The sequence below is a fragment of the Salvia hispanica genome, chromosome 4, assembly GCF_029641045.1.
Source record: "Salvia hispanica isolate PSC_SH4W2 chromosome 4, Shi_PSC_v1, whole genome shotgun sequence".
Lineage (NCBI taxonomy): Eukaryota > Viridiplantae > Streptophyta > Magnoliopsida > Lamiales > Lamiaceae > Salvia > Salvia hispanica.
Window position 1 is genome coordinate 39,918,503 of NC_142695.1, and position 18,744 is coordinate 39,937,246.

At 35.4% G+C, this 18,744-nt stretch overlaps 1 protein-coding gene across 1 annotated transcript; it reads left to right on the top strand.

The window, feature by feature from the left end:
* Positions 1-14,053: 14,053 nt before the first annotated feature.
* Positions 14,054-17,416, top strand: LOC125195708 (cyclic nucleotide-gated ion channel 2-like). Its single transcript, XM_048093879.2, has 8 exons — positions 14,054-14,218; positions 14,291-14,879; positions 15,160-15,375; positions 15,453-15,760; positions 15,845-15,956; positions 16,071-16,307; positions 16,383-16,469; positions 16,782-17,416. The coding sequence occupies exons 1-8, from the start codon at positions 14,070-14,072 to the stop codon at positions 17,265-17,267; spliced, it is 2,184 nt and encodes a 727-aa protein (XP_047949836.1). The 5' UTR covers positions 14,054-14,069; the 3' UTR covers positions 17,268-17,416.
* Positions 17,417-18,744: the final 1,328 nt, after the last annotated feature.

The following is an 18,744-nucleotide window of genomic DNA, read 5'->3' on the forward strand; positions in this document are numbered from 1 at the left end:
GATATCTAGAAGAGCTATGGGATATGATAACTCTACCAGGCTGTCACGTATATGCATTCACTATGTCTACTTGTAAATTCATTTGTTTTTTACTAACGAAGTCAGGTTGACTGAAAATAGCTAACCAATTGTTTAGAGTATTAATAGTAGACCGGACTAACTGACGACCAGCACAGGGACTAGCCAAAAATACCTCCTACTACGTGTCCACGTCATTAAAACTAGTCATTGCACTGTCACATTACTAGAACATTCCAGTGCACAAATTACAATAGTGGACTAGCACTGGGACTAGCACCAGAACATCCCAACAAACAAAATCACAAATTCACACAAATAAGGAAATAAAATTTCGACACGAATATAAGGAAAATGCAACCATTTTATATAAATTAAAAAAAAAACATACGTAATTAAAAAAAAAATAGTTCGGCCATCCCGGTAGGATTCCTGACCACCCCACCACTCACGGGGAACGTCGGGGTTTGCGATTCGCTCGTGGCTGGAGAGTCATTGTCGTGCTCCATTTATCTTGAATAGGAGAGTAGAGAGAGAGAGAAACTCGTTAATACAAGTGGTGCAAATGAAAATGAACTGCAATGAGCCGTTTATATAGAGTTTTGAAAAGAAAAAAAAAATGAAAAATCGCTAGTTTGTGTGCTAATCCGTCGGGAGCCCACAATAGCGGACTAGCACCATATGTGACGGCGAGAGGTCGTCCTTCGCGCTAGTCCGTCGCCCGCTAGCCGATCGCAATAGTGGACTAGTAGCTAGTCCGCGCGCTAGTCCACTATTGTGGATCCTCTTAGAACCTTACAACATCCCAAATAGGAAAGCCCTAACAATAGCCTAGCCAAAAACTCCTCATGCTACATCAGTATACCCCTCCCAGCTTAGTAATAGGCTAAACAAACAACAACCTAGCAATAGATTATTAACAATAGTCTAACCAACGTTCTAGCCGTGCAAATAAATTCACAAATACGAAATTAAAAATAAACAAAAAACGAAGAATGTATATCCAATCAGCCAAATAAGGTCGTGTAGGAAAGGGGAAGCCATGAATTAGAAAAAAGCCAATTTGTGAAAAACCTAAATAGTACTCCCTCTGTCCCAGATAATTGACCCAGTATTTCATTTCGGGCCGTCCCATATAATTTGTCCCACTTCACTTTTACCATTTTTGGTAGTAGACCTCATATTCCACTAACTCATTTTTACTCACATTTTATTATAAGACTAATACTTTAAAAGTAGGACCCACGGCCCACCAACTTTTTCAACTCACTTTCCATTAGATTTCTTAAAACCCGTGTCGGATCAAAGTGTCCCAAATTATCTGAGACGGAGGGAGTAATCGAAGAATGTATATTTCTGTATATTTTAACATCACAACAACATCACGTCGCCGTCGCCCGTCCCTCCCACGTCGTGTCGGCGTTCGGAGGGTGACGGGAAGAAGAAAAGCTGCTGGCTTTCCTCTAAGTTGTTGGGCCGCAAAATAATGAATGGGTGGCCCATTTTACGTATGTTGGGCTGCATTTCAAGTTGTTTTTATATCTGGAGGGCCAAGCAGCTGGGCTGCTATTTATTTTGGTGCCTCAAATACATAGCCGACGCGATTATTAGAATTTTTTATACTGCTACTTAGTGGCAGACGCATAATTTTTCTAGTGGGAGATGCAAACTACAGTTAATAATTGTTGCATATGATATTATTGGCATCACCGAAATAATTAAGAAATATATTTATTTTAAAATAAATAATATAAGTTTCAAATTATATTTACTAATATTAATGTATGAACCCTAAATAATTACTCCCCCATTCTATATTAATAGAGGGAATATCTTTCGGCACGAAGATTGAGAAATAGATATTAAATATGTGAAGTGGAGAGAATAAAGTAGGGAAATGAAGAAATAATAAAGTAAAATATAGTATGAAAAAAGTATGAGGATAGTGTATTGATTTTTACCAAATATAGAAATGACTTTAATACTATGTTGGAATGTTCAAAAAAAAATATTACTCCCTCCATCCCATTGAAGATGACCCACTTTCCATTTTAGTTTGTCCCAACTAAAATGACTCATTACATAAAATGGAAACATCTTTATCTTTACTTTATTCTCTCTATCTTACTTTACTCTCTCCTCTCAACACACAAAATAAAATTGCATAAAATCTCGTGCCGCCCAAGAAAGGGGTCATCTTCCTTGGGACGAAGGAAGTACTCTATTAACATAGAACATAGGGAGTACTATTTTTATTTTAAGTTATAAATATCATTACTTAATATTTATACAAATAAAGAAGTAAAAAAAATACTAAAAGTGAAAAAATATAAAATAAACTAACTACATAACTGTTGAGCATGAAAAAACCACCCACAATGCCTCCCTATTTTTATTTTAGGTTATAAATATCATTACTTAATATTTATATAAATGAAGGAGTAAAAAAATTTATTAAAAGTGAAAAAATTTAAAATAAACTACATAACTGTTGAGCACGAAATAAGCACACAATGCCCAGCTCTAGTACGAACAGCTGACCTCAAGTTTACGAGAGATTGTTGCCCACCAACTCTCCTACATCATGTGTTGTTATTTTCGTCTATTAATATACTCTCCCTGTCCCAGATTTATAGTAACATTTTGCATAAGAGCATCTCCAATGGTAGGCTAGCCACCGGCTAGCTGATTGACGTGGCTAGCCGAACCATTGGAGTAGACCAGCCGATTTTCGGTGAAAAAACCTGCCAAGGCTAGCCGATTGCGTGTGGCTGGCCGATGCGCTGGCCGCCATTGTGGCGGCCCGATCGGCCAGCGACGATTTTTAATTTTAATTTTTTTTTAAACCTATATAAACGCGATTTTAGTTTCATTTTCATTTGCACCGCTTGTTTTAATGAGTTTTCTCTCTCTCTAACTTTCTGTACAAGAGCATCATCGAGCGATGAGTAACGCGGGTGGTAGCAGTGGTGGTAGTGGTGGGGATGCTGAGGAGTACGAACGGAGGATGAACGAGGCTATGGAGGCCTATATGAATCGCGAGATGGAGCGGTACATGCGTAGGGTGGAACAGCAGGCGATACCTCGCCCTCCACCGGTTATCCACCGTCGAGCAGTGATTGATCGGGATCACGCCGCTGCACATCAGCGGCTGTACGACGACTACTTTTCAGAGAACCCGCGGTTTCCCGCCAACATGTTCCGGCGGCGTTTTAGAATGCGCAGGGAGTTGTTTATGCGTATCGTTGTCGCATTAAAGCGTCGATATCTGTGTTTCCTCTTCAGGCACGATGCGGTTGGCAGACCCGGCCACACCCCTATTCAAAAGTGCACGGCGGCAATCAGGCAGTTAGCCTACGGAGGCGCGGCAGACATGTGGGATGAGTACCTCCACATCGATGAGTCGACAACCCTGGAATGTCTGAAGAATTTCTGTGGGGGCGTGATAAACATTTTCGGTGAGCAGTACCTTCGAAGCCCTACTCCCGAAGATTGTCAGAATTTGATGCAGATGCACGGGGAGAAGCATGGGTTCCCCGGGATGTTAGGCAGCATAGATTGTATGCATTGGGAGTGGAAGAACTGTCCGACTGCCTGGAAGGGGGCCTACACAACCGGCTACAAGTCAAAAAATCCTACGATAATCCTCGAGGCCGTAGCTGATTACCGGCTGTGGATTTGGCATGCGTATTTTGGGATAGCCGGGTCGAACAACGACCTCAACGTCCTGAACTCGTCTCCCCTCTTCAACGAGAAGTGCCAGGGCGTCGGTCCAGCCGTCTCATTTGTGGCCAACGGCAACCGGCATGATATGTGCTACTACTTGGCGGATGGGATATACCCTCGGTGGCCTGTCTTTGTGAAGACGGTCAGGAAAACAAGTGATGAAAGGAAGGCCTACTTTGCGGAACGACAGGAGTCGGCGCGCAAGGACGTGGAGCGCGCATTTGGTGTGCTCTAGTCTCGATGGGCGGCAATTAAGGGTCCAACGCGTTTGTGGGATGTCACATGCGTATCCCAAATAATGTACGCCTGCATTATCCTGCACAACATGATCGTCGAAGACGAAGGCGTACAACTGACTAGTTGGGCCAATGACGATGAAGCCGGTCCAAGCCACGAACGGCCACCCCTAGTGTACGACAGGGGGTACCTCTCGATGAAGCCGGCCGCCTCAAGGAATTTGCCAACATGCGCCAAGTGGATGCTCATATTCAACTCCAAAAAGATATATAATTGAAGAGTTGTGGGCACGGAGGACTGCACAGCGATAGTTTTTTTTCTTTATTATGTACCTTTTTAAATGTAATTTTTTTTTTATCTATGTACCTTTTTAAATGCAATTAATGAGTTTTCCCGTATATGTCTCGTAAATTTAATTTCGTAATTTAATCGTAATTTTAATTCCGTAAAATGTAGTATATTTTGAATTATTTTTTTTGCGGCTGGCCTATGGCTGGACTAAATATGATGTGGCAGGTGGATTTTTAGTGCTGCTGACGTGGCAGGGAGAGAGAGTGGTTGGCCTATGGCTGGCCTAATAGCATTGGAGATGCTCTAAAAGTTCGTCCCACATTTGGAGTAACATTTAGAATTTACCATATTTGCACATAAAATTTTACCCTATTATTCACTAAAATTACACTCAAATGCCATTATCTATATTAAAATAAATCAAAACAAAAATAAAAAACCAAAAAGTCAAAGAGGAACCCACCTTCAACCAACTCACTTCATTTATTATACACTCCATCATCTCACTTCATTTATTACACACTTCATCATCTAACTTCATTTATTACACACTCCATCTCTCACTTCATTAATTACACACTCCACCAATTCCTTACAACCCGTGCCACAACTAAATGTTTACTACAAATATGGGATAGAGGAAATATATAATTAAAATAAAAAGTTGGGGGTTCCAAGAGTCCCCAGAACACCACTTAGGTCCGCATCTGCTGCTGCTGCTACTACTACCAAATATCTAAACATCAAAGTATTTTTTGAAGTAGATTTAATTAAATATTAGAGCTAACAGCGAAACTTCAAATTGAACTTGCAAAAAAAAATTAAAATATATCAATATTTTAATATTTACACTAAATATAATATCTCTACAATAAATGTGAGTCTATTTCCCCATTCCTTTATACACTTCATGTTTGGTTGCCAGGATTCTATCTGGAAAAGTAATCTGATTCCTTAAATTTTAAATTCATGTGTTTATTTCAGTTTTTAATCAAACTGGGAAAGTAATCAGAATCCGAGAATAAGGAAAGTTAGTACAATTTTCCAGGATTCTGAATCCTAACTTTTCTTAGTTATTCTTTTTCCCAGTTTTAGGATTCTTACATATATAATGCAATATAGTATAGTTTTTTTTTATTATTATTATTATTTAGAATGTTTTAAAAACAATTTAAAAATATAAATCATACTACTTAATTTTAGAAATAAATAACTATGATTAAAATTATCATAATTATAACTTATTTTATAATAATTAATAATTTATTAAATAATTAAAATATAATTATATAATATAAATCGTATAATAAATAATAATTATTATTTTTATAAATTAATAATTAATCAATAAAGTTATAGTGTAATTTTCATTTATTAAATTTATTCACTTATAACATCCTTAAATATTATAATTATAATTATAATACTAATTATTATTATTATTATAAATGAGTATAATATTTCAAACTATAATTATATGTATTATTTTCTATTATGATAGATAATCCATATTTAAACTATTCATTGTAATAATAAATATAATAATATAATTATTATTATTTGTAATTAATAGTTTATTAAGAATTTTACATTATTATTCTTTTTTATAAATAAAAAATAATAAGTATATTTTTAGTTTGGTGTTTAAATTAAATATAAATTTAAAATCTTGATATTTTCCAAACACAGCAAAGTGAAGTTACTAGGAATCATATTCTCGTGATTCATTTTCTCAGGAATCATTTTTCTTGCCAACTTTACTTTCCCGTCAACCAAACATGGCCTTACATAGTACTGTATTTATTAATATTCGTTTTAAAAATAAAATTGACAAAATTTAATTGAAGTGGAAGTATAATTTATATTCGTAATCGGAAGGAACCTTCGTAGTTCACATCTTAGCATTTATCGTTCTTCAAGTTGGACAAAAGGGACGGTTCTATATTTGTTACTCGATATTTTATTTCTCTTTTCTAATGAAACAATCTATAGTTACAATAACGTGTTGTTTCCCATGGAAATAATAATAAATAGTATTATAATATTCGTAGTAGTATTAGTAGAGAAGTTTAAACAATAAAAAGAAATCGTATCATGAGCCATTAAATAGTTATTACTAGTAGGTGGTGTTCGATTTTCAAAATAAAATAATACTAAGATACAATCTAGAATTAAGTTGTGAAATTGTTTTAATCATAAAGTATTAGCTATAACTAATTATCCCATGATTATTCATCTAGAATTGAGTCCGTAGAGTACTTCTATAGTGTGTGATTTCTATTAACCGTCAATATTTACTTATAAAATGTCCAAAATAAATTGGAAAAGAGATGTACGTTTACTTGCAAGAAGTGTACGGAGATCGCTAACTTGAAAGACCAGTCCAAATGACAGGTGCCCTTTCAACTAGTTGTTTAACTTTTCCCAATCAATCTACTCAATCATTGTTTTATTATTGGGACGTATTTACCACTTTTCTTTTCTCAATTACCATGGTTTTAATATTTTTGTTAGGAGATTATTAGGTTTGATTATATATATAACTATCACTAACCTTTATAGAAGATAATGTTCATGAAAAAATGTTCACATTTGTCGTTTCGTGTTGTCGAAGATTCAAAATCTCATTTACTTTTTTTTTTCATTTTTGTTAAGTTGACTCCACACTCCACTACATTATTACACCTTTTAAATATAAATTCATATTCCATAAAAGTGGGACACAAGTTCTACTACTACATCAGTCCCTTAAAAATAGGAATTATTTTCATTTTGGGCGATCCCTTAAAATAAAAACTTTCTATTTTAAGATATAAACCCCACAATCCACTAACTCTACTTCCACTATTTTTCTCTTCCCCTCTATTACTTCACCCATTATACTTCATTTATCTTATTTTACTAATTATTTTATCTTACTTTGCCAACTATGCATTAAAACTCATGTCATTTCAATAGTTTATATTTCATCTGTCCCATAAGAATATGCACTCTTTTATTTTTAGTCCGTCCCACAAGAATATGCATTTTCTTATTTTGTAAACTCAATTACTTTTTTTTCTCTTCTCTCTTATTTTACTAATTGTACATTAAAACTTGTGTACAACTAAAAATGCATACTCTCATAGGACAGAGTGAGTATTTTTCAAGTACAAGGTAGTATAATATTTTTTAAAGTGGGATTTCTCAGTTTTGTATCTGGTAAAATGTTGCAATAAAAGATAAAATAGGAAAAATAATTGCAGTCTATCTTCATCTATTGCCCACTTATTATTTTGTAAGAAAAGAATATTCATTCGTTAATACTATTAATTATATTAAAAAAAACTGATCTCTAGTCCAATCTCTTCATATATCCAAGCCCAAAATATAAACCTCTAGCACATGGAATATGGAAATAAAATACTAGCTAGAATACAAGATAGAGCAACAGCAAAAAATGGTGAAGCAAAAATGCAATATAGGAGTACTAGTACTTGATGGTCTGAGTTGTTTGTGCACATGTTATTATAAAATTTAATTAAGATAACTTGGACATATATATAAATGATGAATCACATGTTATTGATAAGACCTATAAGAATAAAGTCAGGGACAAATGTGATATACTACTAGTATCAATCAATCTTTTAAAATATGGAAAAAAATACTAGTTACACATGCTAATAGAATAATAGAAACTCGTACATATATAATTGAGTTGGGCAAAGACTCCAGTGGGGGCTACCTTCAAATCGATCAACCTACCTCTTCCTAATGAATGATGATTTTTTCGAAACATGATTAATTAAGGAGTAGCATGTGTAAATATAAGAATGGTAAGTAGTATATTCTATGAAATCTAGAAACATGCCAACCGCGATTTCGATGGATAACAATATGTATAGGCAAAATCAATATATAAATACAAAAATGAATTATTGGTGAGGCTGAGAAACAGCTCACATGAATACACAAAGGCCAGTTTTCATACGGCTCTCTCTTGCTGACAAATTTTGATGGGTCTTCTCACTTACAATCACCATTCTTCCCAATTTATGCTTCATATCATACCTCCTTCATTTCATTTAAAATTTTCATTTATTTATTACAAATTAAAGGTACATATATAATATTATAAATAACTAAACTACTTCATTAGAAAACATTACGGGACCTAAAATTTATACTCTATCAGTCTCTCAGTCCATGAAAAGTATGAACATTTGGTTTGTCATCGATTTTAGTGCATAATTGGTAAAAGAAGAGAGAGATAGATAGAAATTCTTTTTTAAAGTATTATTAGAGGAGAATGAGTCACACCTCAATATAGATAAAAGAGTTTACAAAATTAGAATATTCGTACTTTTAGACTAAAAAGGAAATAGTTCATATTTTTCGGGACAGAGGAGTATGTTGTTAATAATTTAAAAATTAAAAATTCCAAGAAATTTAAAATTAAAAACTACATTCCATTGGTTTCGAAAACTTTTAGTCGGAACGGAGTTCAACAGTAATGTCGTTGAGCACTGCTAAAATCAATTTGGACAACAGTGTCATATTAGGTACCATGTGAACCTTTTCCATATCTTTAATTTCTTCATTCGAACAAAGTATAATAAAACAAAGTATAATAAAGATTAAGAATAATTATAAATTACATAATTATATCATAATCATTTCTGAATATACTGGGATATCCATTTTAATTGAATTTTGATTTTCTTAATGTAAAAATACTCATCTCTAAATAAACAAAAATGAAAATATTCAAATAATTTATTTTTGTATATTTAATGAAAAAAGAATGAAGTTAAGATAAAAAAAAAATAGAAAAGTAACGTTAAATAAAAATGCTTAATCATTATTAGTATTATTATTTAACTAACTAATTCAATCGTGTGATTAGGAAAATGCTCAAATTTTTAAATATTTTCACTTATATTGAGATATTTTGTGGATATTTTATCAAATTATAATTATTTTAGAAAATTCAACAATAAAATGAAATATGCTTTCGAAGAACAACACAAAAGACAAAAAAAAAAAAATAGAATTTAAAATTATTAAATGAAAATTCATTTGAAATAACATATACTAGTAAGTATATACTGTACTATATTAAGTAATAACATTATTTTACAGTTATAACATTATTTTACAGTTATACTATATTGAGTTAATTTAAAATAATAGTATTAAAAATATCCAAAATTATGTATTAAGGATATACTATTAGTTATTATATCACTAAAAATAGAATCGACTCAATAAACCAACCCGATCCAATTTAAATATTAAGAGGTATTGTGTACTTATATTTTATTTTAAAAATATATATCTTTTCACGTAGAAAAATAGTACTAGTACAAGAATAAGTAAATAAATAAAAAGAACATATGGAGGAGGAATGATATGCTACATACTTTATGTGGGCTCCTTATGTGAGCACCACTCTCATTTGACACACGTTTAGCGTCGTTCGTTTCGAGTGATCTATTTAGTTTAATTCTAATACATTAAAAAATGTTATTGCAATTTTTAGTTTCACAAAATTCATAAAAATCAAAGCTTGAGTTAATATTTTATTCATTTGTTTTAAATTATAGAGAAATCGAGCAAATCGAGCTTTGATTTTTATGAGTTTTGTGAAATTAAAAATTGTAATAACATTTTTTAATGTATTAGAATAAAACTAAATAGATAAATCGAAACGAACAACGCTAAATGTGTGTCAAATGAGAGTGGTGCTCATATAAGAAGCCCACATAAAATATGTAGCATATTGTTTCTCATAACATATGTTATTAGATCTTTATTTTTAACTGCCGATCAGTGCGACATCCACATCAATGGACCGGACTTAAGTAATTTCTGTACATGCATATATCGTGTCCCGTTTTTCCTCCTTTTATCATTCAATTTTTTTTTTGTTTTCCTTTTTATTTTCTGGTGGTCGAGATCGAAACTAATCGATCACATAATTGATAATTCAAATTCATGATAATATAACCGATAATTCATAATTGTCATTTAGCACATCAAAATCTTTTCCAAGATTATAAATGATTGCATTATTGTTTCAATTTCAATTATTGTAAAAATTAAGAGATACTATATGCTATTGAAATAAATTAGGCAATCATACTCGGCCTCCCAAAATTAATTATAAGTCGAATCGAATCAATTGGATATACTTATGAAGAATATAACACTTAATTAAAAACATAGGAAGAAAGCGACGAGATGTTTGTAATACATAATTGCCCTCATTAAGAATATATTATTCATTAAATGTACTACATTTCGAAAGCATAAATGTATAATTTGGGAAGAAAGCAGGCCCCGAGTTAAAAAATTGACTTAAATTTTTAAAATTTGGTCATCTCCGAGTGCGCTCCGCGTAGTACTTCTAAATGGGTACTATAATAGACTACTTATATTAAATGATCGTAAGTTAATTTTTTAATAATTGTTATTAATTATTTTTTATTTATTTTATGGTGGATTTAACATTCAATTTATTAATCGGAGAAAAAACGTTATACTAACTTAGTTATGTTTCGTCCCTATGTTTAGTAGCTTAGTTGATTAGTTAATAAATTAGATAAATTATTTAGTTTTATATAAATAGGTGGACATGAGTGGTTGTTTTAATTGTATACATAAATCAGATAATTTTACTTTTTTATTTAATAAATTATTTTATTTTTAAATTTAAATTGTGATATAAGAAAAGAATCTCACAAAATTCCCGATGGAGGAAGTCGGAAGATACAGTCATATAGAGGTAATTTAATACGCAGAAAATGGGGATTACATGAACTAGCAAGATAATTTATCTTTCCTTCCAAACAATAGATAGAGCAATATAAATCTCACCATCCTAGTGAAACATAACTCCCAAATGAATTAGTATAAAGTTTCATAGTTATTCAAATCAAATTCAATCATAGATCTTATGATATCACAAAAGGACCTAATAATTGACGCTCTCCTTTCTCACTCAAGATGATTATATTTCTTTTTTAAAGCACTCCCAATGGTGCCGGCTAAAAGTCGGCGTTTTTTCGCCGTCTATCGCCGAGTTATCGCCGACCAATGGGAGAGGTCGGCGATAATTCGGCGATTTTTCCTCCCGTTTTATCGCCAACCGGCGAAAAATCGCCAGATTATCGCCGACCACTGTGGGCGATAATTCGGCGATAAATATATTTTTTGTTTTTTTTTTTTTAATTTCCCCCCTATAAATACACACCTTCTCTTCATTCTCTCCCCATCCTCATCCCTTTTCTCTCTTCATTCTCTCCTCATCCTCATCCATTTTCTCTCTTCATTTATTTTCTCTCTCTCCATCTATATTTAATGAATTCTGAATCGTCTTCTCATTCTCGGTCCGACGAGGAGATATCTCATTCTTCTTCCGAAGAGGAGGTACCTCCCGCTCCCAGTGTTGCATCATCGAGTCACGGTGGCTCAACCGAGTCCGAGTCCGCCCGCCGGGGTGTACCGTACAACGAACATGAACGGTTCAAGGCGTTCATGGACATACACCAGAAGGAGGCCCATCGAGCACTACAACACGATATGATCGAAGAATTGTGGGCAAATAGAAACCGCGCCCACCGCCCTTGAATTTTTTTACTTTGAATTTTTTTTTCCCATTCCTGTACTATTTTTTTTTAATTAATTTTCGTCGTTGTAATGTTTACCCGTGTTTAATACAACGAACTTTATTACTATTATTTGTTTTGTCTTATAAATTAAATTAGCTAGCTTTATTATATACAAAAATAAAACAATTAAATTAGTGATGATGTAAAAATGAAATGTTGAGTTAGAGATAAATAAGGGAGAAACCATTGGAGCAGTTGGCTAAAACTGGGGATAAATTATAGTGCTGATGTGGCGCTGATGTGGCAGGAGTTAGGGAGAAATAAGGGAGGTTTTAGGGAAACTGTTGGGAATGCTCTTATTTGTCCAGACCAAATTGGTCATTTTCTGTTTTTGGAATAAATTTCTTTTTTATTTATTTATTATAATAGTATCAATTACTTAATTTATTTTTGCTTAACTATACAGTTAACAATTCTATATAGAATCTCATCTCATCTTACAAAATGGCCATTTTAAATAAGATAGAGAGTATCATTTTGAAATATAAACAATGGGTGACGGCTCTACGGCTCTATGCATTTCGAAAACATTTCGAAAACATGACATGAAGATTGTTAATAAACGCAAGTTATTTAAAATACGGCTAAAATAGCGGGATAGGATCCTCTGTTGTGCCAAAGAGCACAACAGAAAATACTGTGATTAAAATACTCAAAATTGTGCTTGAAATGCAACAACAACCACTAAAGTATTTCTTATTGTGCTCTTTGCACACAGAGGATCCTATCCCATAAAATAGCTCATTCGAGCTTGTTCAGTGAAATTTGTTAGTTAACTGAACCAAATTTGATTATGGTAGTAAACTTATTATCTCACGGCTAAATTTGTTAAGTGATTTAGTTGAAACTCTAACATTTTCTACATTTAGTAATAAAATGATGAAAGATCTAATCACTTTTTATTCATACTAAGAAACCAATTAGTAATATACAATAATGTATTATTGTGGAAGAGATCATTACTATAGTAAAATACTTATTTTGTCAGTAGGAACTATATTTTCTTTTTATCCAGTTATTATTTGATGAAAGATCTAATCACTTTTTATTCATACTAAGAAACCAATTAGTAATATACAATAATGTATTATTGTGGAAGAGATCATTACTATAGTAAAATACTTATTTTGTCAGTAGGAACTATATTTTCTTTTTATCCAGTTATTATTTAGTGTAAACTTTCTAATTTAATATACCCAATTAGACTACTAATAATACGTATATCATTATCTACTAATAATACTTTTAATTTTATTTACTCTCTTATTTTACAAAGGTATATTGGTCCCTAAAATCATGAACTTTGGCCAAAATTTGATATTTCCAACGGATTTTAAAATTGGTCTAGAATATCACAAACTTTGCACTTTAATACTAATCCAAATAAGATATTTTCATCAAAATCTTATTTTACGTGGACAACCATGATACGTTTTATGATTCTTTAAACCATTTTTTAAGTTCATAACAAGTAAGTATGATAAAAAGTCACGGAGAAAACCACATTGATTTAATTGTGTCATGTATGATAAAAAAAAGTCTCATGAATTAGTCAAATATGGTGATAGACATGCCGTGAGAAATAGTATAAAACAAAGTGCAAAGTTTGTGATAGTCTAGACCAATTTTAAAGTTTATGGGAAATACATTTTGACCAAAGTTCATGATTTTAGGGACCAATATCTCTTTTACAAATTATGCACTAGAATGCGTGTTCAATAAAAAAATTTATACATTTTGAAACATAATATATGTACATATAAAAAGTTCATTTAGATCATAATAAGTTTGTGAACCTTGAAATGCTATCACACATATCGAATTGAATAGATGAGGTAGAAGTACTTCGTCATTAACCTCTAGTCCAAAATGTACACACAAGTCGTCAAAATAAATCAATGCCAATTGCCAATACATCCGAGAACTAGTGTTTATATGACAGTTGCAACATCAAATTTAAAAACTGCAGTGCAGTAACTTTTTTTTACTTGAAGTATTATTAAGCAATGGCCAACCCCACAAAAGTGTAAGAAAAAAAGAGAAAGACATGCATGTCCTACACGTTCACCTCGTCTCCACAAAGCCTCCTACCAATTGTCAGCATCAAAACATGCTCATAACAGAACACAACATGGCCGATGGATGATTCACATCCATTCATCAACTCTATCACTCCCTACATATTACCACACACCTCCAATCTCCACTTTCATTATCTCTGCTTCTTCTTGCACCAAATTAAATGGTTTCCTACCCACCAAGATGCCTCACCTCCCCTTCCCCATCTCAAGGTTCTTCAATTCATTATTTAATTAATTCCCAATTTAATTTAATTTAGCTAAACTCAACTTTGTTCAGCGCAGGTGGTTTGGACTATTCCGGCGGAAATCGGTCCAGCCAGAATACGGCGAGGACTACCAATTCTCGGGCTCCGGCGAGTGCTACGAATGCACTCAAGTGGGAGTTCCGGTGTTCCACTCGACCAGCTGCGAGAGAGCCGGGCAGTCGGAGTGGGAGGCCTCGGCCGGCTCCTCGCTGCTCCCGATAAAGAACCGGCCGGAGAAGCAGAAGCGGCGCCAGGGGCAGGGCGGTGTGCTGGACCCGCGGACGAAGCGCGTGCAGCGGTGGAACAGGGCGTTTCTGCTGGCGCGTGGGATGGCGCTGGCGGTGGACCCCCTCTTCTTCTACGCGCTCTCCATCGGCCGGGGCGGATCGCCCTGCCTCTACATGGACGGTGGCTTGGCCGCCGCCGTCGCCATTCTCCGCACGTGCGTCGACGCTGTGCACCTGGTCCACCTCTGGCTGCAGTTCCGCCTCGCCTTCGTGTCACGGGAGTCGCTCGTCATCGGCTGCGGCAAGCTCGTCTGGGACCCACGTGTCATCGCCGCACACTACCTCCGCTCCCTCAAAGGCTTCTGGTTTGATGTCTTTGTTATTCTGCCCCTGCCTCAGGTCATACTACTACTACATTTTGTTTTAATTAAATACTATACCGAGATTAGGATTGATCAATTTCAAATATTGAAATATACTACTCTTCCATTTCTATAATTTTAGATTTTCTTTTTGAAAACTCTGCTTCAATGACCCATCTAATCTAACAGCAAGAGGAGAATCTCTACGAGATTGTGCTTTGAGTTGGATGTGACAAATTTGGTTTCAGAAATCGTTGTTTTATACCTTGAATGTTTGGCTTCTTGGCCTTACAATCTGGTTTTTGATTTTGATGCAGGCGGCGTTTTGGCTACTCGTACCGCGATTGATAAGAGACGAGCAGATAAAGCTGATAATGACCATTCTCCTACTCATCTTCTTGTTCCAGTTCCTTCCCAAGGTTTATCACTGCCTATGTTTGATGAGAAGAATGCAAAAGGTCACAGGGTATATATTTGGTACAATTTGGTGGGGCTTTGGCCTTAATCTCATAGCATACTTCATTGCTTCTCATGTAAGTTCATATCCAGATAAAATTCTGTATAGTTACTTGAAAAAGGATGTTATACATTCATTGTCTGTATTTTTCAGGTTGCTGGTGGATGCTGGTATGTTCTAGCCATACAGCGTGTGGCATCGTGCCTGAAGAAACGCTGTGATATGAGTAAAACGTGTAACCTGTCGTTGTCCTGCTCGGAGGAGGTTTGCTATCAGATACTGAAATCAGGGAGTATGGACATCCCCTGTGGTGGTAACTCCACCATGAGAAAGCCCTTGTGTTTGGATGTAAACGGACCGTTCCAGTATGGGATATACAAGTGGGCTCTCCCCGTCGTCTCGAGCAACTCCATCGCTGTGAAGATCCTCTATCCCATTTTCTGGGGATTGATGACTCTGAGGTGATAATTGAATAGCTCTTGCAACAACAAAATAATTAGTCACTAGGATTTGCTGCTAAATATTAAATGGTGTTTTGATTGCAGCACCTTCGGAAATGACTTGGAGCCCACGAGCCATTGGTTGGAAGTGATGTTCAGTATATGCACTGTCCTCAGTGGCCTCATGCTATTCACCTTGTTAATTGGTAATATTCAGGTAACTGTGCAAATCTATCCTTGGATAAATTTTGAGTAGGACTGGATTGTTAGTAATTAAAGGATCCCACTTGTTGGATTTCTAACAAACCTATTCAACTCTCATGTACCATAGGTATTTTTGCACGCCGTGATGGCCAAAAAGCGAAAGATGCAACTGAGGATCCGTGACACGGAATGGTGGATGAAGCGGAGACAGCTGCCCTCGGAGCTGAGGCAAAGAGTCCGGCGTTATGAGCATCAAAAATGGGCAACTCTGGGGTGTGATGATGAGATGGAACTCATTAAAGACTTGCCTGAAGGGCTTAGGCGAGACATCAAACGCTTCCTCTGCCTTGATCTTATTAAAAAGGTGACTTCTTTGACTACAAAACAATTGCATTTTCTTGAAGCATTCCAGTTTACAATTTGATTCATGTTTAATTAGGTACCGATATTCCACAACTTGGATGACCTGATCCTCGACAACATATGCGACCGTGTTCAACCCCTCGTGTTCTCCAAAAATGAAAAGGTAACGTCCGTTCCATCTTATATTCGAATCCTGGAAGTTCGCTACAGTGTATAGATGATTAATAATTAAAGAATAAGATACTTAAACAAATTAAATTTGATATCCATCAAGTACAAATTGTAGAAGTATTTAGAGACTATGAAATCCATTAATATTGGCGTATTTGGTTGGATACATTATGACTTGGATATTCTTTGCCTATCATATAACTCTAGATCAAAATGTCCTTAACTTATGTGAGTACTGCTCTACTTTTGCTCCTAGTAATAGTAGCAAAAGAGTCTTAAAAATGTTACATCTTCCATCAAATAGATCATAAGAGAAGGAGACCCGGTGCCACGGATGGTGTTCATTGTCCGGGGCCGTGTGCAGAGCAGCCAAAACTTAAGCCGGGGAGTGGTGGCGACAAGCATGCTAGAGCCCGGAGGCTTCTTTGGGGACGAGCTCATGTCATGGTGCCTCCGCCGCCCTTTCATGGACAGACTCCCGGCTTCCTCAGCCACCTTCACGTGCATCGAGTCCACCGAAGCATTCGCCCTGGAAGCCAAACATCTGAGATACATAACCGATCACTTTCGCTACAAATTCGCCAACGAGAGGCTGACACGCACCTCCAGGTACTACTCCTCCAACTGGAGGACTTGGGCCGCCGTCAACATCCAGCTGGCTTGGCGGCGCTACATTGACAGAACGCGGCGGACGCTGAGCTTTCGCTCCACCGGAGATGATAGCGATCGGCGTCTCCGCCAGTATGCCGCCTTCTTTATGTCGATCAGGCCTCACGATCATCTTGAGTGAGACCAACTGCTTCAAGAAGTTGAAAATTGATTCATTCTTGTATCATGAATTCGAATTTCGAAACTAAGTAGTATTGTTTTGTAAGGATTTCGACTTTATAAATCCGATTGTTCTGGTGTTATATATGGATATGGTATTTCGAAGTACAATCCAATTGGAGAGTTGGAAAACATAAATTTTATCAAGTACGGAGTATTTCTTAAATTTTAAGCTAAAAATTACGAGGCGTTTAGAACTTGCGTACTCCTATATATCCCAAGACTTTGAATAGTATTATTGATCCCCATTTTAAAATACAAAAATTAATAATAATGATAAAAATTATACTACTAATCAATTATATATTCACTCCGTCCTATTAAATATGTGATGAAAGTAAGCCAAGAAAGTGATCGAACAAGTAAGAGGTTGATAGTGTAGAAGATGAACTCAATTGAATCTTGAAGGAGAGAAACTTTTATTGAAGATTCAAGAAGAGAGATACAACTACTAGAATTACTCACTCATATCAAAGCTCTATACTATTTATACCAAAAGCATTGAGCGAAAGAGGCTTCACTCAAATCTGTTACAACCGAGAAGATAACCGCTCCAACGGCTAGTCACCCCAACTATCTTTTGAACTCTTCTTGATATGCTGCATTAATCCCTTCGAATCCTTCCCATGCACCCTCAAGATGTTATCTTAGACACCACGCATAGCTTCCCATCCATAACAATCTCCACCTTGTCTAAGGCATAGTATCTATCAGAGACCTGTAGGAAGCAAGCCTACTAATCTGCAGCAGTAGTCAAACTTTTCTTTGCTCAAGGGCTTTGTGAGCATGTCTGCTGGGTTGTGAGCAGTCCCAATCTTCACCACCCTAATCTTCCCGTTCTCCACCTCATCTCTGATGAAGTGTAACTTGACATCTATGTGCTTGCTTCTCTCATGCAATGTCTGATGTCTAGCTAAGCACAAAGCACCATTGTTGTCACAGTGGATTGCAACACTCTGCTGATCTATCCCGAATTCTGATATCAGCCCAAGCAACCACTTACTCTCTTTCACAGCTGAAGTGAGAGCCATATATCAGCTTCAGTGGTAGACAAGGCCACTACATTTTGCAAACTAGACTTCCAGCATATAGCAGCTCCAAACAAAGTGAAAATGTAACCAGTTTGAGATCTTCTTGTGTCCAGATTTGCTGCAAAATCTGAATCACAAAAGCCAATCAGAGCTTCCCCATCAGCTCCACCTTGATCAGTGAACAAAATAGCTAACTTATCAGCTCCTTTCAGATACCTCAAGGTCCACTTCAAGGCACTCCAATGTTGTCTGCCAAACTCAGCCATGTATCTGCTGGTGAGGCTAATAGCATGAGCTATATCAGGCCTAGTACATATCATCATGTACATCAAACTCCCAACAATATTGGAGTATGGGATCAGCTGCATCTCCTTTTTCTCCTCTGGGCTATCTGCCTTCTGACCTTTC

Excerpts from the sequence above, each read along its gene's own strand:
- LOC125195708 (XM_048093879.2), top strand. The coding sequence starts at position 14,070 with ATGATTCACATCCATTCATCAACTCTATCACTCCCTACATATTACCAC. Across the intron at positions 14,880-15,159 it reads TTATTCTGCCCCTGCCTCAG|GCGGCGTTTTGGCTACTCGT; the intron begins GTCATACTACTA and ends ATTTTGATGCAG. Across the intron at positions 15,376-15,452 it reads CATACTTCATTGCTTCTCAT|GTTGCTGGTGGATGCTGGTA; the intron begins GTAAGTTCATAT and ends TGTATTTTTCAG.